Raw genomic sequence first — 22,057 nt, 5'->3', positions numbered from 1 at the left:
TAGTCATACCTATGTTTTGTTGTATTATTCTTTCATTAATAGCAAAACAAACCCATACTTTTCAATTACTGCAAGTTTTTTTAACTTTATTTAATGTTTATAGAGAAATAGGATTTAGCTTTAAAGTAATTACTTCACTATATCTATTACTTTACTTAACTTTGACATGTCCTCAGACTAACATTGGAAATTTAGTTCCCAGGACACTTCTAAGACAGGGAAACTACCTTAACTTCAGGAAGACACCAAAAAAAAGAGGTTTTCATATTTTCAAAAATGATGTGATGTACTGTTAAAACCCACCGATTGAAGATACACCCTTTTATAGGTCTGTTTCTCAAAAATGAGTGCATAATTCAAGAAATTCCCTTTTCAATCTGTTTTATTCTTTGTTCCTATTTAGGACAATATCTTCATGGTGGTTCTACAACACTGACCCAGCAAAATTCAGGGTGTTAATTAAAGCCCCCAAAACATTCTTAAACATACAGGCCTGATTAAAAAAAGTCATTTTGCTCACGTGACTTAATAAAAGTCATTGATAAAAAACACAGCAAACTCCTCTCATGAGATGTTCAGATTAGGCATACAAAGCTGAGAATAATGTTTATAATGAATCTATACCCGTAGATGTCCACAAATTATAAGCTAAAAATCACTGGTTTAGAGGTTATCATGTGGGGGAGTTTAGGAACTACTCTAGCTAAATAAACAGAATTTTAAGTGCTTTAGAGAAAAACGGGTAACTTGAGAACATGTTTAAAAATTTAATTCAAAATGCATTAGACACTGAGGCCATTTCCATGCCAAGGTGAAGCCACACAAAAACCTTTTCACAGCATTACGAAACCCTGCAGGAAAGGCTTTGCAAAAACTCCCTGGACACCCAGCTGCAGCACTGCTATTGCACAATGCTACAAATTAAATATTGTGTCCCACTTCACACCAAAACAGGAACGTGCAAATATTTGTGTGCTTCCCTGACATGTTATTGCTTGACCCTATCATGAATAAAAGCTTAACAGTGTTCCAGAGGCTTCACTTTGCACTGGCCCTTCCTTCACCAGGAGCCCAGGGAGGTGCAGCACTGTTTAATAAAGTCTGGGAAGGGGAAAGTGCCTGAGGCTAACAGGCACAGAATTAAATGAGAACACAGATCAGAACTGCACAGGTTAAGGTAAGGCCAACTGAAACTCAGATTTTAAGGAGTAAGATAATTAGCAATGTAGAGCTTTAACTGCCTCACATCCTAAGGGCAGTGGATCACCTGGAGGTCCTGTCTGCAGAGCTGAGAGGGGCTTTGAGCCCCAGGGCGAGGAGGGAACAGACACAGAAACTCTCATTCTGATCACTTCAGTGCCTTGTGCTAGCAAAGATTTGTACTCTAATTTTATTATTAGATGACTGATGGTAATTCCATACACAAAGAACTGCTTTGGTGGTCTAGCCCCAGGAATTACACTTCAAGCTTTACATTTCAATCTTAGATCTCAAATTTAAGCAGCCTATACAAAATGCTGCATTCCCAGAGAAACCTGTAAATCCTCAGTAAAAAAAGAAGATGCTTCAATGTCTTTAAAACTCAAATGTTAAAAACTTCTTATATTAATAGCAAAGCACACAGCAGTGTGCATCCAATCAATCAACTTTGGGAACTTTTAGGATGAAGGTATAAAAAAACACCTCCTCAGGCCCTAACTATCACGTCCTAAAGTTTTCCTTCACTCGGGACTTCTCCCAGGTGGCCTGGTTAAAGCAGTGTAACATGCCCAGAAACAATTTCCTTCAGTGCATCTGATATTGTAACACAGAAATCCTCACACTTTTGTAGCCCTAAAAAAAACCCTCACCCATTTATCCTCTAAAGCCCCTTAAACTGCCCAAGAAATGCCTATAGCCTGTATTTCTGATGGAATTAGAACACCTTTGCAACCCAGGCATGGCAATATTGCAGCGTCATAACCAAGAATGACAGCATTTACATAAGCCAGACTTATGCTGCAAGTTTTATAAAATATTAAAATTATGACCTCGAAATTTTTCACGGCATTCATTTTATTTATACAAGATAATTTAGGGAATCCACATTTCCCTAAATGTGTTCACAGCTTGGGAAATTCTGGTCTTAAGGCAAAAACATGCAAAAAAGGTACAACCAAATAACCTCAGCCTTCACTGTCAATCTTTTTCAGATTTTTAGCTACAAGAAATTCACATGCTACTCAAAATGGTGACTTTCTCGTTAGTTTACTGTGGCCAGGACCAACACAATTGGCATTTATTTGCACCAGTACTTAATATTGATAATTTTATGGGTAAGTGGTGCTAATTAAACCCCTCTCCATGGCTGGGGGCTCAGTTTAATGCAGCCCAAGAGGTGCTCTGAAAAGCCAACTTGGATTTGAGAGCAGTTTGACAGCCTGGGAAAGCCTTATGCTCCCACATCCTACTTAATGGCAAGCTCAGATCTCCTCAAAAATCAGCATTAACCACACTGAGACATAAAAAATATGAGCAGTAACACTGTTTCAAGGCCTCCATTATTATTTTACATTTGGCAGGAACAGCAGCCAACTCCAACTCCCTCCCGGTTTGCAGGCTGGGATTTCCTCCAGATCTTACCTGGTGCTTTTCCTGTCCAGGCTCCAAACAGTGCCAAGCAGAGCAGTGGTGAAGCCCTGGGCTGGGAATGAGTGTGCACAGGTGGGAAAGCAGAACATCCAAGGGTCTGTGTGAACACTGGGTGGGACATGCAGGGAGCGGTGACACGAGCTTGCCCAGGGACAGCCCGGCTGGCAGGGGACAGCCCCTGCACACCTCTGGAGGCACAGACACCACTGCCTGACCAACAGGAGCACCCTGGACCCCTCCTGCTGCCACCCCCCAGCCAGGCTGTGCCCGGGGAGATGCCCTGTGCCCGCGTACTCCACACAAATCTGTTGGAATTGGTGCCATCACATCACTGCCTTTCCCATGGCCAAATGCAACCCCACAGGGCCTGGGCGATTCAGAAGGCTGTTGGAGCTCCATCCAAACAACACACTTCCACACTCCAGGGAGTTTTACAGGTGCATTACAACAATCTGCTTCAATTTCAGCAGAACTGGACTCCCAAGTCAACAAAGTTGTTTCAGACATAATTTACTCTTGCATTTATTTCTCTCCTTCCATGAGCTACAAATGCAAAAATTAATTTCTCAAAAATAAATACCCACAGAGTGGAAAGCTAATTTTAACTTGTGGAAATTTTTTGATTATTCTTTTACTGTTATCAGATCATTCTAAAAAAATAGGTACCCAATAACAGAATCACAGTGCCATTAGGAAAATCAATTTAGCCAAATCATTGCTATTCAGAATAGTTTTTACAACTGCTCAATGGAAAAACCTTCCAACAGCCATTCGAGATCTCCTCGTAAGCTCTTGCATTTGGGGAAAAACACTAAGTGAGGAATCAGGAAATTTAAAGCAAGACAAGAGAAAAGAATTGATCAGAGAAATTCTCCTTATTACCACAGCGATGCTCTAGATAGGACACTGAATTCACAGGAGGCTGATGGATAACGCTGTCCCACTCTGCTCCTGAAGATCAAAGTGTGTTTGCTACACACAGTCAATGCTACAAAAGGAATATGGGTTCAGTGGAGAGAAGATTAAATGCTTTCTTTGAATAGAATAACCATCTTACTCTATTATAATTTATTAATCAGGATAAGACTCATGAGATGCAGCAGCTCATTTTCAAGAAGATACAAAGGACTGGGAGAAAATCCTAAAATGTTTGCATAAGCCACTCTGAACATTAACTGAAATAATCTCAATTTTCCAAAATACACAGCATTTAGATTAGCCCTTGCTTCCTTCATGTACATACACCCCAACTCCCACAGTTGTACGATACACCTTTCTGTACTAACATCCCCTGTGTTACACTAAAAAGGCCATTTCTAAAGCAAAACACTTTCTTCTGCTCTCCTGCAGCAGAACAGGGACTTACAGACATCTCCAGATAGCAGCTCAGGGAAAATCATGAGTGGGCAACACAGACCCAGCATTGCCCATTCCACAGGAGAAACTTGCAGGGCATCAAACACAGAGAAAAACATGGCTGAAACTTGTCTAGCATGTTAAAAGCTGTCTCAGACCCTCAGGCTTTCAAGGCTGAGGCCTAACAGAGCTAACAATAAATCCTAGGACAGCCAAGGCAGGGCAGAAGCACTTGACAAGTTCTGGTCCTGTGGAGGCAGGGCTGCCAAGAACAACCCAGGATTCCCAGGCAGGGCTGCACACCCCAGGCTGCACAGCAATCCTGCCACAGCTCTGAGAGCTGCCTCACATGGCACTTTCTGAAATGTAACATTCAAAACACAGGCGAGAGCAAAGCCTCCAACCTGCTCAGCTCAACTGCTGCCTTTGTAGGGCTGGCTGATGTTTCCAAAAGTTAAGCAATATTAAATAACATTGAGGATCTTGATCAGCAGGAGCACTCATTTATGCTTCCTCTTTTTTTCCCTGCTCTGTGTATTTTAAATTATTTCCTCTTTTCAGTTTTCATCACTAAAGACACCAAGTTTGCTTCTGCCTCCCTGTTCTCTCGTTTTAGAAAAAGGCACACCCTGAACAGCCAATATTCCACAGAAAGACGCTATTTTACAATTTTAACTCCAAAGTGAGTCTGATGGCTGTGTGGAACAAATTCAATTTGATACTAGATGAGAATGAAAGAAATGTGTCAGTCTAAGGTTAGTAAGTATTTCCCTTACATTCTCCCTCTGGTTTATTTAAAAGAGTCACGCTAAAATAGACTTCTCCACCCTAACCAAATAAAATTCAACTACTCAAAAAATCAAAACAGGAAACCTTTGCACAAGTAATTCATTATAAATGTATTTATCAATTAAATTCAAATATAACTTTGGCACAAAATACCACACCAGCAAAACAAATGCAGAATTAAAACCATGCATGAGGTCAACAGCACCTACAGAGTTTCTGCTACAGGAGGTTAACTACAGAGGCCTCACCATTCACTGCAGTAACTGCCCACAAAGGAGAACACACAAAGGCTGAGCATTACTGCTCTTACTGCCCACACGAATCCAGGTACATTGTTTCACACTGACTTCAGAAATAAGCTGCCAAGTCCATCAAAGCACCAACTTACAGTAAAGCTGGGCACTTGGAGGTACAACTCTCCCATTCACACCAGATATGATACTGAACACACATAATTTTCTTTTCCTGCCAGCCAGGGACTCAGCTTGCGTTCCTGAGGCACACACACCTTCCCAACCCATCTCTAAGATAACCTTTTGTAGCCTTTCGTAGGCATCCCAAATCTCAGAGGAATGTGACTCCGAGTACAATGGCTCTCCCCTACTCTGAAATAAACCCACTGTCACTGTGAGGCTTCTCCTGCCTACACCTGTCCTGAAACAGCTGAGGCCAAACCTTCACACTGACAGCTCAGGAAGGGCTTGGAACACTGACTCCAAGTGCTGCCCACAACAGAATTTCAAATGGCATTTCAGCAGGAAAAGCTACAGGAAATTGTCTGAGGAGCATAACCAGAGAAGTTCTCTCCAGTTGTGATGGATCCATCAGAGAACAGGGATTGAACTCAGAGCTGAAACCTCCCTGAACTCCACAGGGTGCCCAAGACAGTCACTGACAAGACTGTTCTCCCCTTCCAGAAACAGGATGTGGCAGCCAATGGCTCTGTGCCCTTTCCTGCACACACAAAAGTTTACCTCGTGTTTCCAGGCCTGTGCTCCACAGCAGACTGGCAATTCCCTCCAGTACTGCTCCTGTATCTCCTGGCCATGCCCTGTCTGACTCAGCTCAGCAGCTGATTCCCTGTGCCCTACCACCTGGGGGACACGAAGCAGTTAAAGCGAGGGACTGAATGTGCGGACAAACTCATCTAAGCAGAAGCAGCAAGATATAGTACAGGGTGACTTCTTACCTGAAACTTTGTTTCTGGGCTTCAGATCCACCAATCCAGAATGAAAGGGGATTCGAATGGGTTTTCCTTCTCAGACTTGTCTGTTAAAAGAGAGCAGCCAATCATCTTCAGCTTGGTGTATCTACTTCTTTCTTGAACGAAATCCCAATTACTGCTAATGCTGTTAGAGACAAGGCAGCCCAGGCACCTGCCCAGCCCGGGACCGACTACGTTAGTGGGGTCGTCGGATTGGTGGATCTAAGACAGAGAAACGCATTTACAGACAAGAAATTGCTCCTTCCTTACCCTGGGTCACCCAAACAAGTGGTTTTGGGTACAGCTTGCTTTGCTAAGGTTAAGGAAGATGAGAAGAAGCTGTAACGCAAATAACAAAGCCAAGTCCTAAAGCTTCAACCACCAGCTCACACCTCACAGGCCTGCTCCAGGAACACAGGTTTGCACAACAGCTCGATGCAGCTCTCCTGGTCTGCCATAAACAACCTCTAAAGCACTTTACTGCAATGATTATTTCCCTGTTTCCAGGCTCAAAATGACCTCGTTTGCCTTACACATCTGCAGCACAAAGATGGAGTTGTCAAGAAACTCCTGACGGGAACAACAGCACTGTATTCAGTATATCTGCAGTACTGCTGTGTCTCTGGAAAACAATCTAGAGCCAGAAGAGAGTACGACACTGCACACGACTCCTGAGACAAGAAACAGTCACCTCTTGCTAAGGAGAGGGATAAAAGGCCTCCAGCCAGTCCTGCCAGCAGCACAGTGGGAGTGTGACTACTTTAAAGCAGCTAGAAAGTGACACCTCAGAGAAGATGGGGTCTGCAGAAAACTCGTGCTCCATGTGCAACAGAAAGCTCAGCCTACAGAGACCAAATCATGCAACTCTCACCAAGAGCTTCAAAAACTTTGGGCCACGGCCTATGGAGCTTCCCCTTCCAGCAGTGAGAACAAAATGGTGCAACGTCCCCAGAGGAACACACCACCACCACCTCTCAGCCTCTCTGCTCTGCAGCCTCTCCAGAGAGCTGAACCTCAGCCTCCACTGCTGTGTCCCACATCTCAAGCTCCAGCAACACACAGAAGGGTGGAAAAAATGCCACTGTCTCCAGCTGTGCCAAGAAACCATCTTCATGAGGACAGGACTGCCCACAGCTCCTTAAAGAAAGGAGCATCTTCATGGTGGGGAGATTTCCTGCTTTCCAGCCAGGGGCAAAGGCAGTCAGTCCCAGGGCAGCGTCTCAAGGACAAAGCAGCACTGTAGGCCCAGTACCATGACCAATGCATGATTTTTAAGGCTGCCAAGGAAAGTGCTAGGATGTCAAGGCATATGACTCAGAATTTTCAGAGTACAATATAGCTCAGCAAGAAGCCAGCTATCAAATTATATAAATGTACCGATTTGCCAAGTCACTGCAGAGCCAGCAGGGTGCTGGAAGGAGAGGCACTTCTCCAGGAAGCCAAACCTTAACATTATTTGCAAGTGTAACAGCACAGGTCTGATTTTTGTCTCCAGAAGGCCTGGCATGCTGGACACAGCCTGAATAACAAGTTTCCCTGGCTAGTCCTCCCCTGCCCTAAGACAATTGCCAATAAGATTCTCTATCAAGTCCAAGCTGGAGCTTACTAAGTTTTGCAAATTCTGAGAATAGATTTTCAAAGAGATTTAGGCATTGTCTGAAAATCAAAAATTGGCTTCACTGCAAAGGCTGGAAGACATGAAAACAGCCTCATCATGTAAACCATGCTGAAACACACAAGCTCACACCCCTCAAAAAGGCAAACAGTGCACATTGGCACAACTTTTGTACTAAAACTCCACATTCAAGAACTCCTCAACAGAATGAAACTCAGAGCAAACTTGTAACACTGAAAATATATATATATATATATATATATATATATATATAGTGACTCTCCTCTTCTCCTCTAAGTCAATGAGTAAACCAAAATTCTGTCGTGTTGCCAACAGCTTGAAGTTGACCCAAAAAGCTTTTTTTGTCATTTTACCCAGAAAACACATCACTCACTCCCTATTCCTAGCAAGTAGGTCCCTACCTACATCTTACAAATTTCCATCTGTATTCATCCTACAAATGGGCCCAGGAAGCTGAACTACTCTTTGATCCCACACAAAACTGTTAATTTCCTGGGGTGGAAGCACAAGGAAGCAAGTCCTGCAGGGATGTGGATTAACAAAGCACCAAAGAAACAACATGCCTTCAAATGTTACCATTGTTAATTTAGCCTGCATGAGGAGCAAACTGAGTTTTCAGGAAGAGTCAATGCTTTTCATTGTTAAAACACCAATGGCATTGCGTTATTTTTGCATTATCTGCTCTCGGTCATGCATTGCTCATACTGGGAAACGTGTGGAAGTGGTACAGGAAAACAGAGTAGACTGTCAGATGTCACACCACTGAGCTCATAAATACATCAGTAAACTGGGGAAGGAAAGGAATTTCCAGAAAAAGTGGATTTTCTGTGAATAATGATGCCATAAAAATCAAACCACAAAATCAGATTATGTAACAACATAAACAGTGGCATCCGTATAAAGAAGATGTCGCCCAAGGAAAAAGCTAGAAGGAAAGAATTGTTATCCATCAGCATTAATTTAAACAACTCAGTCAATATTCTCATTTCCCTTCAATTCATTTTCTGCCCTGCAACAAAAAAACCTCCTTGTCACGGAGCAGCCCTCTCACAAGCACGGTCTCTTGTTCTCTCCCACACATCATTCCTCTTGCATTGGCACATTTGCTGCAACATCCATTTCATCTGAAAGCCATCAGCAATCTCCCTGAGCAGGCTGCTGCACAAGCACTCCGAGCTGCCAGGGCCAGGCAACTGGAAATGCCAAAGCACCAGTGACCTCCAAACTGCGAGGCAATAAACCCAGCACACCCAGAGACACACGGCAAGTTGATTTAACAAGCAGCAGAGGTGTTTTAGAAAACATGAAATGAAAAGGTACATCCATCTTTCAAAGAACATTCCCCGCTCTCTCTGAGGGTACAGCTTGTAACAAGGCAGGTTGTTTTGCTGTGATGCTGCTCACAACACTCCTCAGTGACCCAAATCTTAGCAGTGCTCAAAGCTCTGTATCCTGGGGGACAGAGCAAGCACTGTCTGACACGCAGCAAAGGCAGATGGGCTTTTCAAGGCAGCAACCCCAGAGCACTTCAGAGAGGGCAGGTGCACCCCCAGCAGCTGCCTGCAGAGACAGGATCTCGTTCCACACGGACACCTGGACAGGGATTCACTCCGGGAGCTGCCAGCCCCCAGGCAGCCCATGGAGCTGAAAGCTGCCCGGTCAAACCCACCCAGATGAGCCCTGCACGTGTTCCAGGCTGCAGGAACTTCCTCTGCTGCACCTCACTAGCTCAGCACCAGGCACAGCTTGGAGAACTTTGTCATATTAGAAAATGTAACTGCCTTGTGAAGTGAGAAATCTCTGAGTCTGGAATGAGATTTAAAAAGCCTCTGGTTAAACACCAGGGCTTAGTCTTCCCAAGAATTGGTAACTTCCTTTCATTAAGAACCAAAAGCAATTTAGTTTCACAAGTGCCCCCACAACCGGCACATCTGCAGCTTTCCTCCACCCGAGTTATCTGATGGCTACTGCCACCATCATCAGAAACCTCAGATAACTTTACACTCCTCTGTGTCTCTGCAGCCTCCTTCTCTCTGCCATCTCATTTCCCCAATCAGGCCACTGCTCCAGCTAACCCTTCCCAAAAGATAAAACTTTCCACACTCCTTTGTCCACTTCCCTCCTTTCACCACTCCGCTGGCTCGGAGTGCAGTTGCCTTGCTCTAATTCATGTTCTTAAGCTCTTCCTTCCCATTTTCTGCACTGCTGCCAAAGTCACAGCAATCTCTTCTCTTCAGATTTGCATCCTTCCTCTGCGAGGCACTCTCTGAAACGGGACTGTCATTCTGAGAGCCTGGCAGCAGCAGAGACCTCACATCCCCTGCCCCAAGGCTCATCCCAAGGCTGTGCCTTCTTCAAATCCATCCCACCACCACCTCTTTGGCTGTATGCTCCAGCCATTGCTTTTTTCCCCATGTATAAAACCCTGCATGCTTTACTGTCCAACATTCAGCTCTCAACTCTGCTCATTTAGCTACTGAAGATTCAAAAAAGATACCAGCAAAGCAAACAGATCGTTACCCTGCTGAATAAAGCACATCAAGGTTACACACAGGTTTACAAATACCTTACTAACACTCCATCTCCTCCCAGGCTTAAATTAGGAACCAGTCACATTTCAGCTACAACAGTACCTCCTTTGTTTCAGCTGCAAAGATGATCATTGCCTGTATGTGTGTCGCTACAAAAGTCAACTCTTTGAAGGATTCCTCCAAGAGTACGTAAAAAAAAAAAAAATACCACAAATCCAACTGCCTGCTTGGCTTGCAATGACTGAGACAGGGAAGAAAAAAGCCAGAGCACTATAGCCCTACTGAGATATATATACAGCAGTTATATTATAGCTTCCAAGCAGAATGTTGGGATTTATTTTGCACTTTAAGTAAGTTTTAAATAGTTTGGAGGCACAACCATCTCCAGTTGCAGTAACCCAAGGAACTGCAGGTACCCCTGGAGCTGCTGCTGCTCAGCAGGCATGTGTGAAACACTTCCTTCTCAGACTGGTACCTCTGAATTGAACACCTCTACCTCACATCAATGTCATACCAGGAGAAACAGAAAGATTTTTGGCAAGATATTTAATTATAATTCTTCATTCATTATTTACCAAGGTACTTAAACACTGGATGCTTTCAGGAGAGCCAGAGAAAAACATTCTAGACACTGAAGGCCGTGTGTCAGGGAGATTATTTCCATATATATAACTTCAAGATACAAGTGATAGTAGTGTGAACAAGTGCTTGCCCATTTTATTGTCAGGCATGGACTTTCCCAAACCTTTTTGTGCTCCTACCACAGAGCAGTGAATGCTGAATTTAACCTGCCAGCACAGGGACCTGTGTTTGGAGAGCAGCTTGGGCAGCAAGGCCACAGTGAAACACGAGGGGCATAAGCTCAGAGAGTGGGAGAATTTCCACACAGCTGGATTCCTGCTCAGGAGCCAACTCCCATAGGTGGCTGGTGGGTACAGGAGCAGCAGATTTATTTTGTTATGCCATCCACATCTCATGGTGCACAAAGTTCACCCCACAAATGTATAAAAAAACCCCCAAACTACTCGCCACACTGATGTATTCAGTTACAACCACCTCAGTAGAACCTAAGCAGCTAACCCTCCCACACTGTGAAAGCTGCTGGTAACACTAAATAACAATTATGGGAAGGGTCCTGGGAAAATGAAGAACACAAGGCTTTTAGCAGATATTGAAGGTAAATGCAAATCACAGAGTTGATGCAACTGAACACAGATTTTATACACAACTTGGATCTGCAGGCAACAAAACTTATTTCACAAAGCATTGCAGCTGATTCTTTAAAAGAGCAAAAAGGTCATAGTTATCTAATTTCACTGAGAAAACCAAAACCAGGGGCAGAAAGAGCCCTTTCAGTGAGTGACCCTCCATCTGTTCTGGATTAGCTCCTCAGTTGCCTGCTCACACCCAGCATTCCCCTGAGCCCACAAATGAACCAGCCCCAACCCTGCCAGACACCACGAGCCCAGCCCAGGCAGCCCAGGCAGTCCCAGTTACCCTCGGGGTATCCCACCCGTACAGGTGGGCACCACCTGCACCTGCCATGGCAGCACCCAACACTCATGCCCCTGGAAATGACTAAGGACAGCATCCACAGAAGCAGCACATGGCACGGGAAGCCTTCAGCTCTCCTGAGGGACACAGTGGCTTGGAACACTCACTAAAACTTCACACAGCAAATCAAAGTTGTCACTCTGAAACCTTTAAATATTTCTCTGAGATTCCAGCCTTAAAAATAGAACAGTCTTATTTCCATGACTGATTTTCCTTTAAATAAATGCAAATGATTAATCCAGGGAAGGCACAGTTGATGGGTAGAGCAGTGTGTTCTGAAACTTACAAATAACATATTGACACATTACCTCTTGTTTATCAGCCCCTCAGAACTACGGTGTATTTGCTCCTCAGAACCCTCAGATCACACTCTGCTCCTGTATTTACTACAGATTCATCCCTGGCACTGGGGGGAAGCAGTGCACCAAACCTCATCTCCCTGATCAAAGAGAGGTATAAAACATCTGCTTTTAGGAATGTGGAACACTTAAAAAGAGCAGCATCCCCCTAAGTCTGCCAGGCAGGGATGATCCTGGCTTTGGGATGTTTCCCACAGCACTGACTCCCACGTTTCCAGATCACATAGAAATCCCCAACAGGCAACTCAGCCCAAATAGCTTCTGCCCTGTGGATTCAAACAAATCTCCTGGAGAATCTCCCCTTCTGCACCACATCAGAAGGCAAAACCTCCAAGTCTGCATCTAGGAGTGATTTTCAATGCTTTTAGGGAAACATCTCCACTCAAACACAAGTGATCCTGTGCAAGTCTCTACTAAGGTGAGCATTAAATTCAACTACCAACTATATTGTAGAGAGCACCATTTTCTCTTGGAAATTACAGAATTAATTGTTCATCTTATTCAATTTTTATATTTATCCATTTCTTGTGAAAGAGAGAAAAGTGTATTTCTAAAACCTCCTACTACATACTAAAACTCCTACAAGCCCCACTGATGTTTGCATGGATTAACACATTTCCCAGCTCCAGCAAGTGGAGGATACAACACTCACCAGCAAAGACCCATTTGCTTCCTCCTGATACAACCTGGCCACAAAGAGGAGAGACTAAAATGGGAGAGCACTTGTGAAAACACAAAAAAGTGGGGGTTTCTGAAAGGTGAGGGAGCCAAACCTTCCCGTTCCAAATGCTATTTGAGCACCTCACAGAACCCAGAGCTGAGGAGTGTTGGTGACTGTTCCACGGAATAAAAAAGCCACCAGAGCACACTTCCCACCTCGGGAATTTAGGAGGCATCTCTGGGAGGCTGCCCCAGCCTTGCCTTTCCTGCTGAAGGCACTGATGGCTCTGATGTCCCCCAGGGCAGGTGCAAGATCACAGCACCAGGGGAGGAGGCTCCCTAGGAATGACTTTTAAGCCCCTGCCCTCAGTGATCAGTAAAAATAATGAAAGATACACAAAGGCTTTGTAGGTTCCCCTTTTTCTTTTTATTTCTGCTTTTTGAGACCAGATGGCAGACTTAAAGTTCATATTTTCTGGATCAGGTAGTTTAGCAACAACTCCACTGGCTAAAAAACCCATTTATATCTCCACTGAACCCAGCTCACCTTCAGAGTGCCTTAAAGGGAGATTATTTGCATTTTGCCCCTCGGTTTTGGAGAACTGTATGAAATTTTGTATGGGAGAACAAATTATGCTTAGGAGAAAACGCAATTAAGCTTATTAGAAAGAAATTAGAATATATTTACCGATTACTATTCTCTCTCAGCTGCTAACTAAATTTTATTCATACCTAAAGGCAGTAAAACGAGGGGCCTCCGATATTTGCCTACAGAGATCTAATTTGTTTATATTAAAAAAAAAAATCAACACCTCTTTCTACTACTCCCACCTCTGCCTCTCCACTAACGCGAATTTAGCGGCGTAAGCGTTAATTAGGGGTATAACCAATGTACCAATTAGGTCTCGTTAGGTAATTCCGTGTGTGCTGGACCGGAGCTGCAGCACCGGTGCTGCTCCGGCCCGGGGCCCCCGAGCTCCCCCTGCGGGGTCTGATCCGCCCCCAGGGGAGTGGAAGGGTCCGGCCGGGCCGGGGATGGAGCCGGAGCCACCCGGCACGGGGCATTTCGCTTTCGGTTCGTGCCCCCGGCCCGGCCCTGCCTCCTGCGGCGGTTAATTGTAGTTATTTATTTATTTTCAATGAAACGGAGGCGCTCGTGGCGCCTCGGGCGAGCCGCGGGGCCGCGGCGGAGGCGGGAGCGAGCGGATCCCCCCGCGGGGACAGCGTGGCCGGTCCGGGGCTCAGTACGGGCCCGGCACAGCCCCCGCAGCGCTGGCGCCGGACCCCGCGGGCCGGGCGCGCCGGCGGGGCCTGAGCCGGCGGAGCGAGAGGGGGCGGGAGGGTGTGCGCGGGGGCCGGGGGTGACTCACCATGAGCTCGATGGTCTTGTCCTCGATGACCGAGTCGGGCTCCATCGCGGCGGCGGCCGCTCCGCTCCGCCTGCCCGGCCCGGCCCCGCCGCCGCCGCCCCGCGCCCGCCAGGCCCCGCCGCGGCCCGCCCGCCCCCGCCGTGCGCACGCGCAGACGCACGCGCGCTGCGTCCGCCGTGACGTCACGGCGCCCGCGGAAAGAGCGGGGCCCCGGCGCGCCCGGCCCCGCCCCCTGGGGAGCCCCGCGCTGCCCATTGGGCACAGGCCGAGCGCGCGGGCTGCCGGGAGCGGCGCGCGCCCGCCGAAGGGGGGGGCGGGGGGGGGCGGCGTGAGGGGCCCTCACGGGGACGGGGACGGGGACGGGGACGGGGACGGGGACGGGGACGGGGACGGGGCGGCAGCGAGCGCCTCCGCGGGCCGGTGGAAGCGCCTGGGGCCGCCGGGGCTGCCGAGCTGGCAGAACCGTGTGGGAACGGCCAAGGCCGGGGTTTGCTGCTGGACGCTGGAGGATCGAAAGCTTGGAAAGCGCCTTTGAGACTCGCCCCTGTCGGCTCCCTCCGTGCCCTGGCACAGGGTGCCCAGAGCAGCTGGGGCTGCCCCTGGGTCCCTGGCAGTGCCCAAGGCCAGGCTGGGGCTTGGAGTAGCCTGGGACAGTGGGAGGTGTCCCTGCCATGGCAGGGGTGGCCCTGGGATGGGCTCTAAGGTCTCTTCCAGCCCAGAGCAGTCTGGGATTCTGTGATACATGGACTCAGGAGAAGGCTCTGCAGGTTGTACTGTTTACTTAATAAACAGTTCTATTCAATAAGTCCTGCTCTGTGCCTTAGGCCTGTTCTTGCTGGCAGCTCTGGGCATTTCCATGTAGCTGACCGCAGCCCTTGGCAATGAGCAGCTTATTCAGCCTTTAGGGTCTGGATGCTGCTGGCAAACTGTGCCTCTGCTACAGGAACCACGGAGCATCCAGGAGCCACCCAGAGCTCAGTGCTTTGGGGACCAAGGACACCCAGGCTGCCCTCTGACCACGCAGCAGGGACCAACTGCAGCCATAGGCATTGGAAATTGGAAGCAAAACTGTCCTAAGCAGCAGTGTGCTGTGATAGCACAGCACTGGGCTTGCCATGAAAATGGACCTGCAGCTTCCTGCTAAGCATTTTTTCTGTAAGCTGTTCAAATCTCTGCCAAATGGTGAAGAGGTGGAGGATGAACAAATGGAAATGGTGCAAAGTCCTTTCTTACTGACAGCTCACCTGCTCCACAGGACATTGGAGTCAGCAGAAATGTCCTTCATCACTCAAAATCCCTTAGAACAATACTTACCATGAGGTCTAAACCCTTTTTAGAGCATTTAAAAGGTAAAACAAGAGCTGCAAATGCCTCTCCCCATTAAACCCTTGCTGCTGCTCACGTGGGGGTAACAAATTGATGTGCCCCAAAAGCTCCCCCATTTCCATTTGTGGGGGAAAAGCCAAACCCAGAGATGCCACTGCCCCAAAGTGCCTCCAGCGAGGCCACCCAAACCCCCCGGGGTGCCCCTCACCCTGACACCCCATGGCCATGGACAATCCTCCCTTTTCCTGCCAAACCTGGGCCCTGCTGGCAGCTGAGCTGGATTTCCCCTGCCCATCAGAGCCCCTAAGGAAGGACCTGCAGGTGGGATTATACCCATTGTGTAACACCCCCACACAGGTGTCACTGAGAAAGGTGGGACAAAGTGCAGCTCCATTCTGCTGTCCCTGGGATCAGCCGTTGGCTCTGGACATCAACCGAGGCAGCAGAGATTTGTCTGGGACACCAAAGTAAAAAATCAGCATGTCTCAGTCTAAATATACCCAGGGCAGGGATTTGCTGACAGCACAAGGCTCCCAGTGCTTTCCAAAGCACAGCCTGGTGTTCTGAGTATGGGAAGGATTTCCAGGGCAAAGCAAATGAGGAGAAAATGAAAAAGAGAAAAAAGAGGGGGAAATCCATTAATTTTTACAAAGGGCAAATCAGTGTTGCCATCCTGGCAGTTCCAAGGGTTTCTGCAGCACAGCAATGGATGTTGCACATCAGGATGGGTCTCACTCTGGCAGGAGATGTCAGATGGAATTGGAGTCCTGTAATCTGCTCTTAATGGTATGGTAAAAGCAATTCCTATGATGTGAGAAGGAGAAAAACATAGAAATTAATTAAGGAAAGCATTATAAAAACATCAAATGTTTTGCCTTTAGCGTGGAACACCAAGGAAAGCAGGAGTGGGGATATCAACCCCTATACCTGTAAATTAAAATTGCTTCTGACCAACTCACAACTTAATAGCTCATGAGGACTGAGCAACCTGTCCGAGGCATAATAAGATGAAAAAACAGGTTTTGATAAATTTGTTCTGAGATAGAAACTCACTGGGAAAGAGTCAGTCCTGGGAGGAGCAGCTGAGGGAGCTGGGAAGGGGCTGAGCCTGGAGAAAAGGAGGCTCAGGGGGGACCTTGTGGCTCTGCACAGCTCCTGCCAGGAGGGGACAGCCGGGGGGGTCGGGCTCTGCTCCCAGGGAACAGGGACAGGAGGAGAGGGAACGGCCTCAGGCTGGGCCAGGGCAGGCTCAGGGTGGGCACAGCAGGAATTTCCCCATGGAAAGGGTGCTCAGGGATTGGGAGGGGCTGCCCAGGGGGGTTTGGAGTGCCCATCCCTGGAGGTGTCCCAGGAAGGGCTGGAGGTGGCACTGAGTGCTCTGGGCTGGGGACAAGGAGGGGATCAGGCACAGCTGGGACTCAGTCTTGGACGTATTTTCCTCCCTAAATGTTTCCATGATTCAAGCACAATATTCCCATGCCTACCTGGCTGCAGGAATTTGAAGTGCAGTCTCTGGGTGTGCCCTGCTCAGACAAGGCTGTGCCAGTGTGTGACAGATCTGTGTCACACATCTGCACAGCAGCCACGCAGGGACACCCTGCTAATTAATGCTAATTAATGCTAATAAGGCCCCTGCTCAGGTGGAGGCACACAGGGAGGTGGGGCAGCTCCCATCCCAGAGAACTTGGTCTGCCAGTTTTCCTGTGAGGATGAGGATGGGGGAAGTGGAAGGGAAAGTCCCGGCACCATCGGCCTGGAGATGTCTCCGAGTTGTGCAACAGGGCAGGGATTCCTTGAGGGTCACCTCAGCCTCACTGTATCCAAGCAAAAGTAATCCTGTGCTTGGAAATCCCTGGGAACCCCCATCCCTGGGAACCCCCATCCCCCGGGCTGATTCCAGTGGAACTCAGCCATGGGTTCTGTCCGTGTTTTCTGTCCATTCATTGTCCCAGGGAAGGATTTGCTCCCTGGTCATCCCACCTCTATTCCCACACAGGCTCTGTCTGTCTCTCACGTGCCCTGGCACCACCACAGCACACCTGGGGCAGGATTTTGGGAGTGACCCCGTTGGATTTTGTCTCACTACGTCTTTTCTGGATAACGAGCTGAACTATTTCTCCTGACATCCTCCCACACTGGGCTGACCTGGCGCTGGCCAAGCTCCCCTGGCAGCTGCACAACCCAGACAAGCCCAGTGTCACCAGGGTCCTTCCAGGAGCCACTGCCCCTCTCACCTCCACAGGCTGGCAGCAGAGCAGCTCAGGGGAAACTGGAGATCCCAGGAGCCTCAGCCAAGCTGATTCGAAGGTTCCTCACTCCAAGCAAGTCCTGGAGCCCGAGCAAGGAAGCAAAGCAGCCAGCTGGGCCTCTCCAGGCACATGGCAGGGACCAGCCAGGCAGGGAAACTCACCTGTGAGGATCCCTTAGGTGGGGAGGAGGGGTTTGTGCCAGTGGGGGAACCTGCTGGCCAAACAGGTGAAGCAGCTTCTCAGGAAACTCCTGAGAACTCCTGGCACTGAAAATGAGAAACTGGGTGAGCAACAGCTTTTGTCTCACAGCTCTGGAGGTGGCTGGGGTGGAAGCAGAGAGTCCCACACAAGGGACATTCACCGGGATTTACAGAGGTCCTTCAGCAGCTCCTGCCTCCATCTCAGCTGCCCAAGAGCTGCCATGTCCAGGGAGGGTCCCGTGGTGGCTCTGGGGAGAGCAGAGCTGCACACAGGGCACAGCCACAGGGCTGCAGCTACAGCAGAGCCAGCGGGGACACCTGGGGACACAGAGGGAAGGGGGGAGAACTGACCCCAAAAGGGGCACAGTGACATGAGCAAGGAGCCCAGAGCCACCCCACCATAGCAGTGACCATGGGACACCTACACAGGGGGGACAGATGGGTGGCTATGGCAGTGGCAGGGCAGTGGCAGGGCTGTGGCAGTGGCAGGGCTGTGGCAGGGCTGTGGCAGTGGCAGGACAGTGGCAGGGCTGTGGCAGGGCAGTGGCAGTGGCAGGGCTGTGGCAGGGTTATGGCAGAGCTGTGGCAGAGCTGTGGCAGTGGCAGGGCAGTGGCAGTGGCAGGGCTGTGGCAGGGCTGTGGCAGGGTTATGGCAGAGCTGTGGCAGAGCTGTGGCAGTGGCAGGGCAGTGGCAGTGGCAGGGCTGTGTCAGGGCTGTGGCAGTGGCAGGGCAGTGGCAGTGGCAGAGCTGTGGCAGAGCTGTGGCAGTGGCAGTGGCAGGGCAGTGGCAGGGCAGTGGCAGTGGCAGGGCTGTGGCAGGGCAGTGGCAGTGGCAGTGACAGGGCAGTGGCAGTGGCAGAGCTGTGGCAGTGGCAGGGCTGTGGCAGTGGCAGAGCTGTGGCAGGGCAGTGGCAGTGGCAGTGGCAGGGCAGTGGCAGAGCTGTGGCAGTGGCAGGGCAGTGGCAGGGCAGTGGCAGTGGCAGGGCAGGGCAGGGCAGTGGCAGGGCAGTGGCAGGGCAGTGGCAGGGCAGTGGCAGTGGCAGAGCTGTGTCAGGGCTGTGTCAGAGCTGTGGCAGTGGCAGGGCTGTGGCAGTGGCAGAGCTGTGGCAGAGCTGTGGCAGGGCAGTGGCAGTGGCAGGGCAGTGGCAGAGCTGTGGCAGTGGCAGGGCTGTGGCAGTGGCAGGGCTGTGGCAGTGGCAGTGGCAGGGCTGTGGCAGTGGCAGTGGCAGGGCTGTGGCAGTGGCAGTGGCAGAGCTGTGTCAGGGCTGTGGCAGTGGCAGGGCTGTGTCAGGGCTGTGTCAGAGCTGTGGCAGTGGCAGGGCAGTGGCAGGGCAGCAAGGTCTGACCCCTCACAGCCCCTTCCCAGCCCAGGCAGGGCTGGGGCTCCCCGACCTCACCCATTCCCAGCTCAGCCCTGCAGCAGCTCCAGGTCACCTCCTCCTCCTGCTCTTCACAGCAGCCAGGACCTGCCCTTTGGTTTGTTTAAGCACTGACAGCGATTCAAAAGTGTCGGAAGAGCAATTTTTCAGCACTGACTAAAAATAGCAGAGTGAAATTCCAGAGCTGCCTCCAGCGCCACCGGCCGGGCCCGCCTGCCCGGGACAATGGCATTTGTAGCCCACGAGTGACAACAGCACAGGCTGAGCTCCAGCTCCCAAAATAACAACTCAGAAAGGGCAAATTCTGGCTTTAATTACAGCCAGACAAAAAGGAGCGTTTCAGAGGAGCATTATCAGACTATCTGAGCATGCAGTGCCAGCTGGAAACTGAGTAAGGAACGCAGGGGGAGCAGGGTGGCCTCACCATACAGACACCCCAAATTTCAGGTATTCCTGAGGGGGGGAGGCACATGCAGCTGGAGCTTTCTGAAAAGCTGAAGCCTTTGGCACAAGGGAAAAAAAGCCTTCAGGCAGCCAGAAGGAGCTGTGATCCGTGACAAGGAGCCTCCAGCCCCGCATCAAAACCCAGGAGCACACAGGGATGGGCCCTCTGAACCTCTCCAATGTGCACAGAAGCTGCTCTGTGTGATATCCTGGAAGTGACTCTTTTTCTCTCAGTTCCAGATAACCAAGATTGGATCCCTTTTGGGAAAATAGTCATTCCTCAGCAGAAAGCCACCCATCCTGCCCAGCTTCCAACCCCAAACCTGCTGGAAGTGTCCAAACATGGCTCCATCAAACTCCCTTCCCAATTCCAGCAGCAATCCCGTATGCTGGAGGCAGTCAAGGCTCCTGGATGGGAGCCCTGCCAGGTGATGCCCACCTGGACAGGGCAGGGAGAACCCACCTGATGCTTCACAATATTCGGTGTGAAAAAAGGCACTTTTGGATACAGAGCAACCCAAGTGCACCTGTAACAAAAGCCAGGCTGCAGCAGAGCCGCTCTCTGAATGTGAAAGGGACCCAGTGACCTGATCCTGGCAGCTGAAAGGAAGAAGTTTCACCACATCTCTCTCCAGAGCCTTTCCATGGGCGAGGAGCTGCTGGGAGAATTCCAGGTGCCAGGCACTGAGGTGACCCAGCACACCCCAGACCCAGCTGTGCTCTCACTGAAACGTGCAGGGGAATAGCCAGGAACCAGCCAAGCTCAGTGGGGAAAGAGCAGCTTCCAAGGGTGGCTGTGACAGCACAGGAGAGCTCTGGGCATCCCTCCACAGCAGCCAGGCCTCGCTGCTCCTGCTTCCTCTTGGATTGCACAGCTGGAAAGCAGAAACTAGGCTTGGTACTGCCAGTAAAGGGTCACCTGAGAAATATTTGGGATTTTAGTAAGCAATACACACGCACGTGCCTGGCTGCACCAAGTGGGGAGACTGCAGGAGCAGTTCTCTGCAGGCAGCAGCTTCCCCTGACTGCACCAACTGAAGGGATTATTTTGTATTTTTAATTTAGTGCTGAGCTCAGCTGGATGCCTTTACCTACACCAAGAGCTGAACAGTGTCACCTTTGTGTACCTGGGTCACACACAGTGTGAGATTTATGCATCACTTTTATGTCTGCTCCAGCAGAAACCTCCCTTGTCCAAAATTTGGGAATCCAGAGAATGGAGAACAAGCCAGGCTGTCCCACCTGTCACAGCTGCAGATCAGAGACTGTGTGAGGCAGAGCACAAGCTTGGAAGTCTCAGCCCTCAGGAATAACTCTGCACAAGCCCAAGTGTGACAGCAACAGGCCAAGAGCCTCACACCCAAATCCTGCTGTTCCCATGGAAGGTGGAGGCTCAGCCTTGGAGAATCTCAGCCAAGCAACACCTGCAGAGAGGGGATTTAAAGCATCCTTTAAAGCCATGATATTAGTGATGTCCCTCACAAATTGCCTGCCCAGCTGTGGGAGGAGGCAGTGCTCCCTGGGCAGCCAGGGACACACGTGGCTTTGCCACAGGAGAAGGCAGAGGTCAGGGCAGGCCCATGGAGCCAGGACCCTTGGACTGGCCCAAGAGGCAGAGTAGAAAAGGCTTCTTAAAAAAAAACCCTGGAGTTCTGGGATTGGGATGTTAAGGGCAGGGTGCTGCTGCTGCAGGCTGTCCTTCTTCTGCCTCAGGTGTTCAGAGCACCCAGCCAGCACCCACAGCCCACCCACCTTTGGACTCTTTTGTGGATTTCTCCCTCCTTCTGAAGTCAGAGTTTTAAGCTCCAGCTTCAAAGAACAACTGAGTGTGTTGGAGAAACACAGAACCATGGAATCACTGAGGTTGGAAAAGCCCTCCCAGCCCATCGAGTCCAGGCTGTGCCCCATCCCCTCCTTGTCCCCAGCCCAGAGCACTCAGTGCCACCTCCAGCCCTTCCTGGGACACCTCCAGGGATGGGCACTCCAAACCCCCCTGGGCAGCCCCTCCCAATCCCTGAGCCCCCTTTCCATGGGGAAATTCCTGCTGTGCCCACCCTGAGCCTGCCCTGGCCCAGCCTGAGGCCGTTCCCTCTCCTCCTGTCCCTGTTCCCTGGAGCACAGCCCGACCCCCCGGCTGTCCCCTCCTGGCAGGAGCTGTGCAGAGCCACAAGGTCCCCCCTGAGCCTCCTCTGCTCCAGGCTGAGCTCCTTCCCAGCTCCCTCAGCCTCTCCTGGGGCTCCAGCCCCTTCCCAGCTCTGCTCCCTTCCCCGGACTTGTTCCAGCCCCTCCGTGTCCTTGCTGCAGTGAGGGGCCAGAACTGGGCACAGCCCTCAGGGGCCTCAGCAGTGCCAGCACAGGCAGAAACATTC

General features: G+C 49.9%; 1 protein-coding gene across 3 annotated transcripts in view; it reads right to left on the bottom strand.

Moving 5' to 3' along the window:
- The window catches only part of FBXW11 (F-box and WD repeat domain containing 11), a 58,239-nt gene extending 44,027 nt beyond the window's left edge, over window positions 1–14,212 (bottom strand). Inside the window, exons 1-3 of one of the 3 annotated variants that reach the window (XM_059859793.1) lie at window positions 14,091–14,200; window positions 5,966–6,045; window positions 3,514–3,619 (exon numbers count right to left, since the gene is read on the bottom strand). Coding sequence is in view for 1 of the 3 variants with exons in the window: in XM_059859791.1 (XP_059715774.1) it covers window positions 14,091–14,135 (45 nt within the window). In the remaining 2 variants the exon portion in view is untranslated. Of the gene's footprint in view, window positions 1–3,513; window positions 3,620–5,965; window positions 6,046–14,090 lie in introns of all 3 variants that reach the window. The other 2 variants (XM_059859792.1, XM_059859791.1) reach the window with 2 other exon arrangements.
- Between the last annotated feature and the right edge of the window lie 7,845 nt (window positions 14,213–22,057).

This window comes from Haemorhous mexicanus, chromosome 15 (genome assembly GCF_027477595.1).
Source record: "Haemorhous mexicanus isolate bHaeMex1 chromosome 15, bHaeMex1.pri, whole genome shotgun sequence".
Classification (NCBI taxonomy): Eukaryota; Metazoa; Chordata; class Aves; order Passeriformes; family Fringillidae; genus Haemorhous; species Haemorhous mexicanus.
This window is presented reverse-complemented; position numbering and strand designations above follow the sequence as displayed.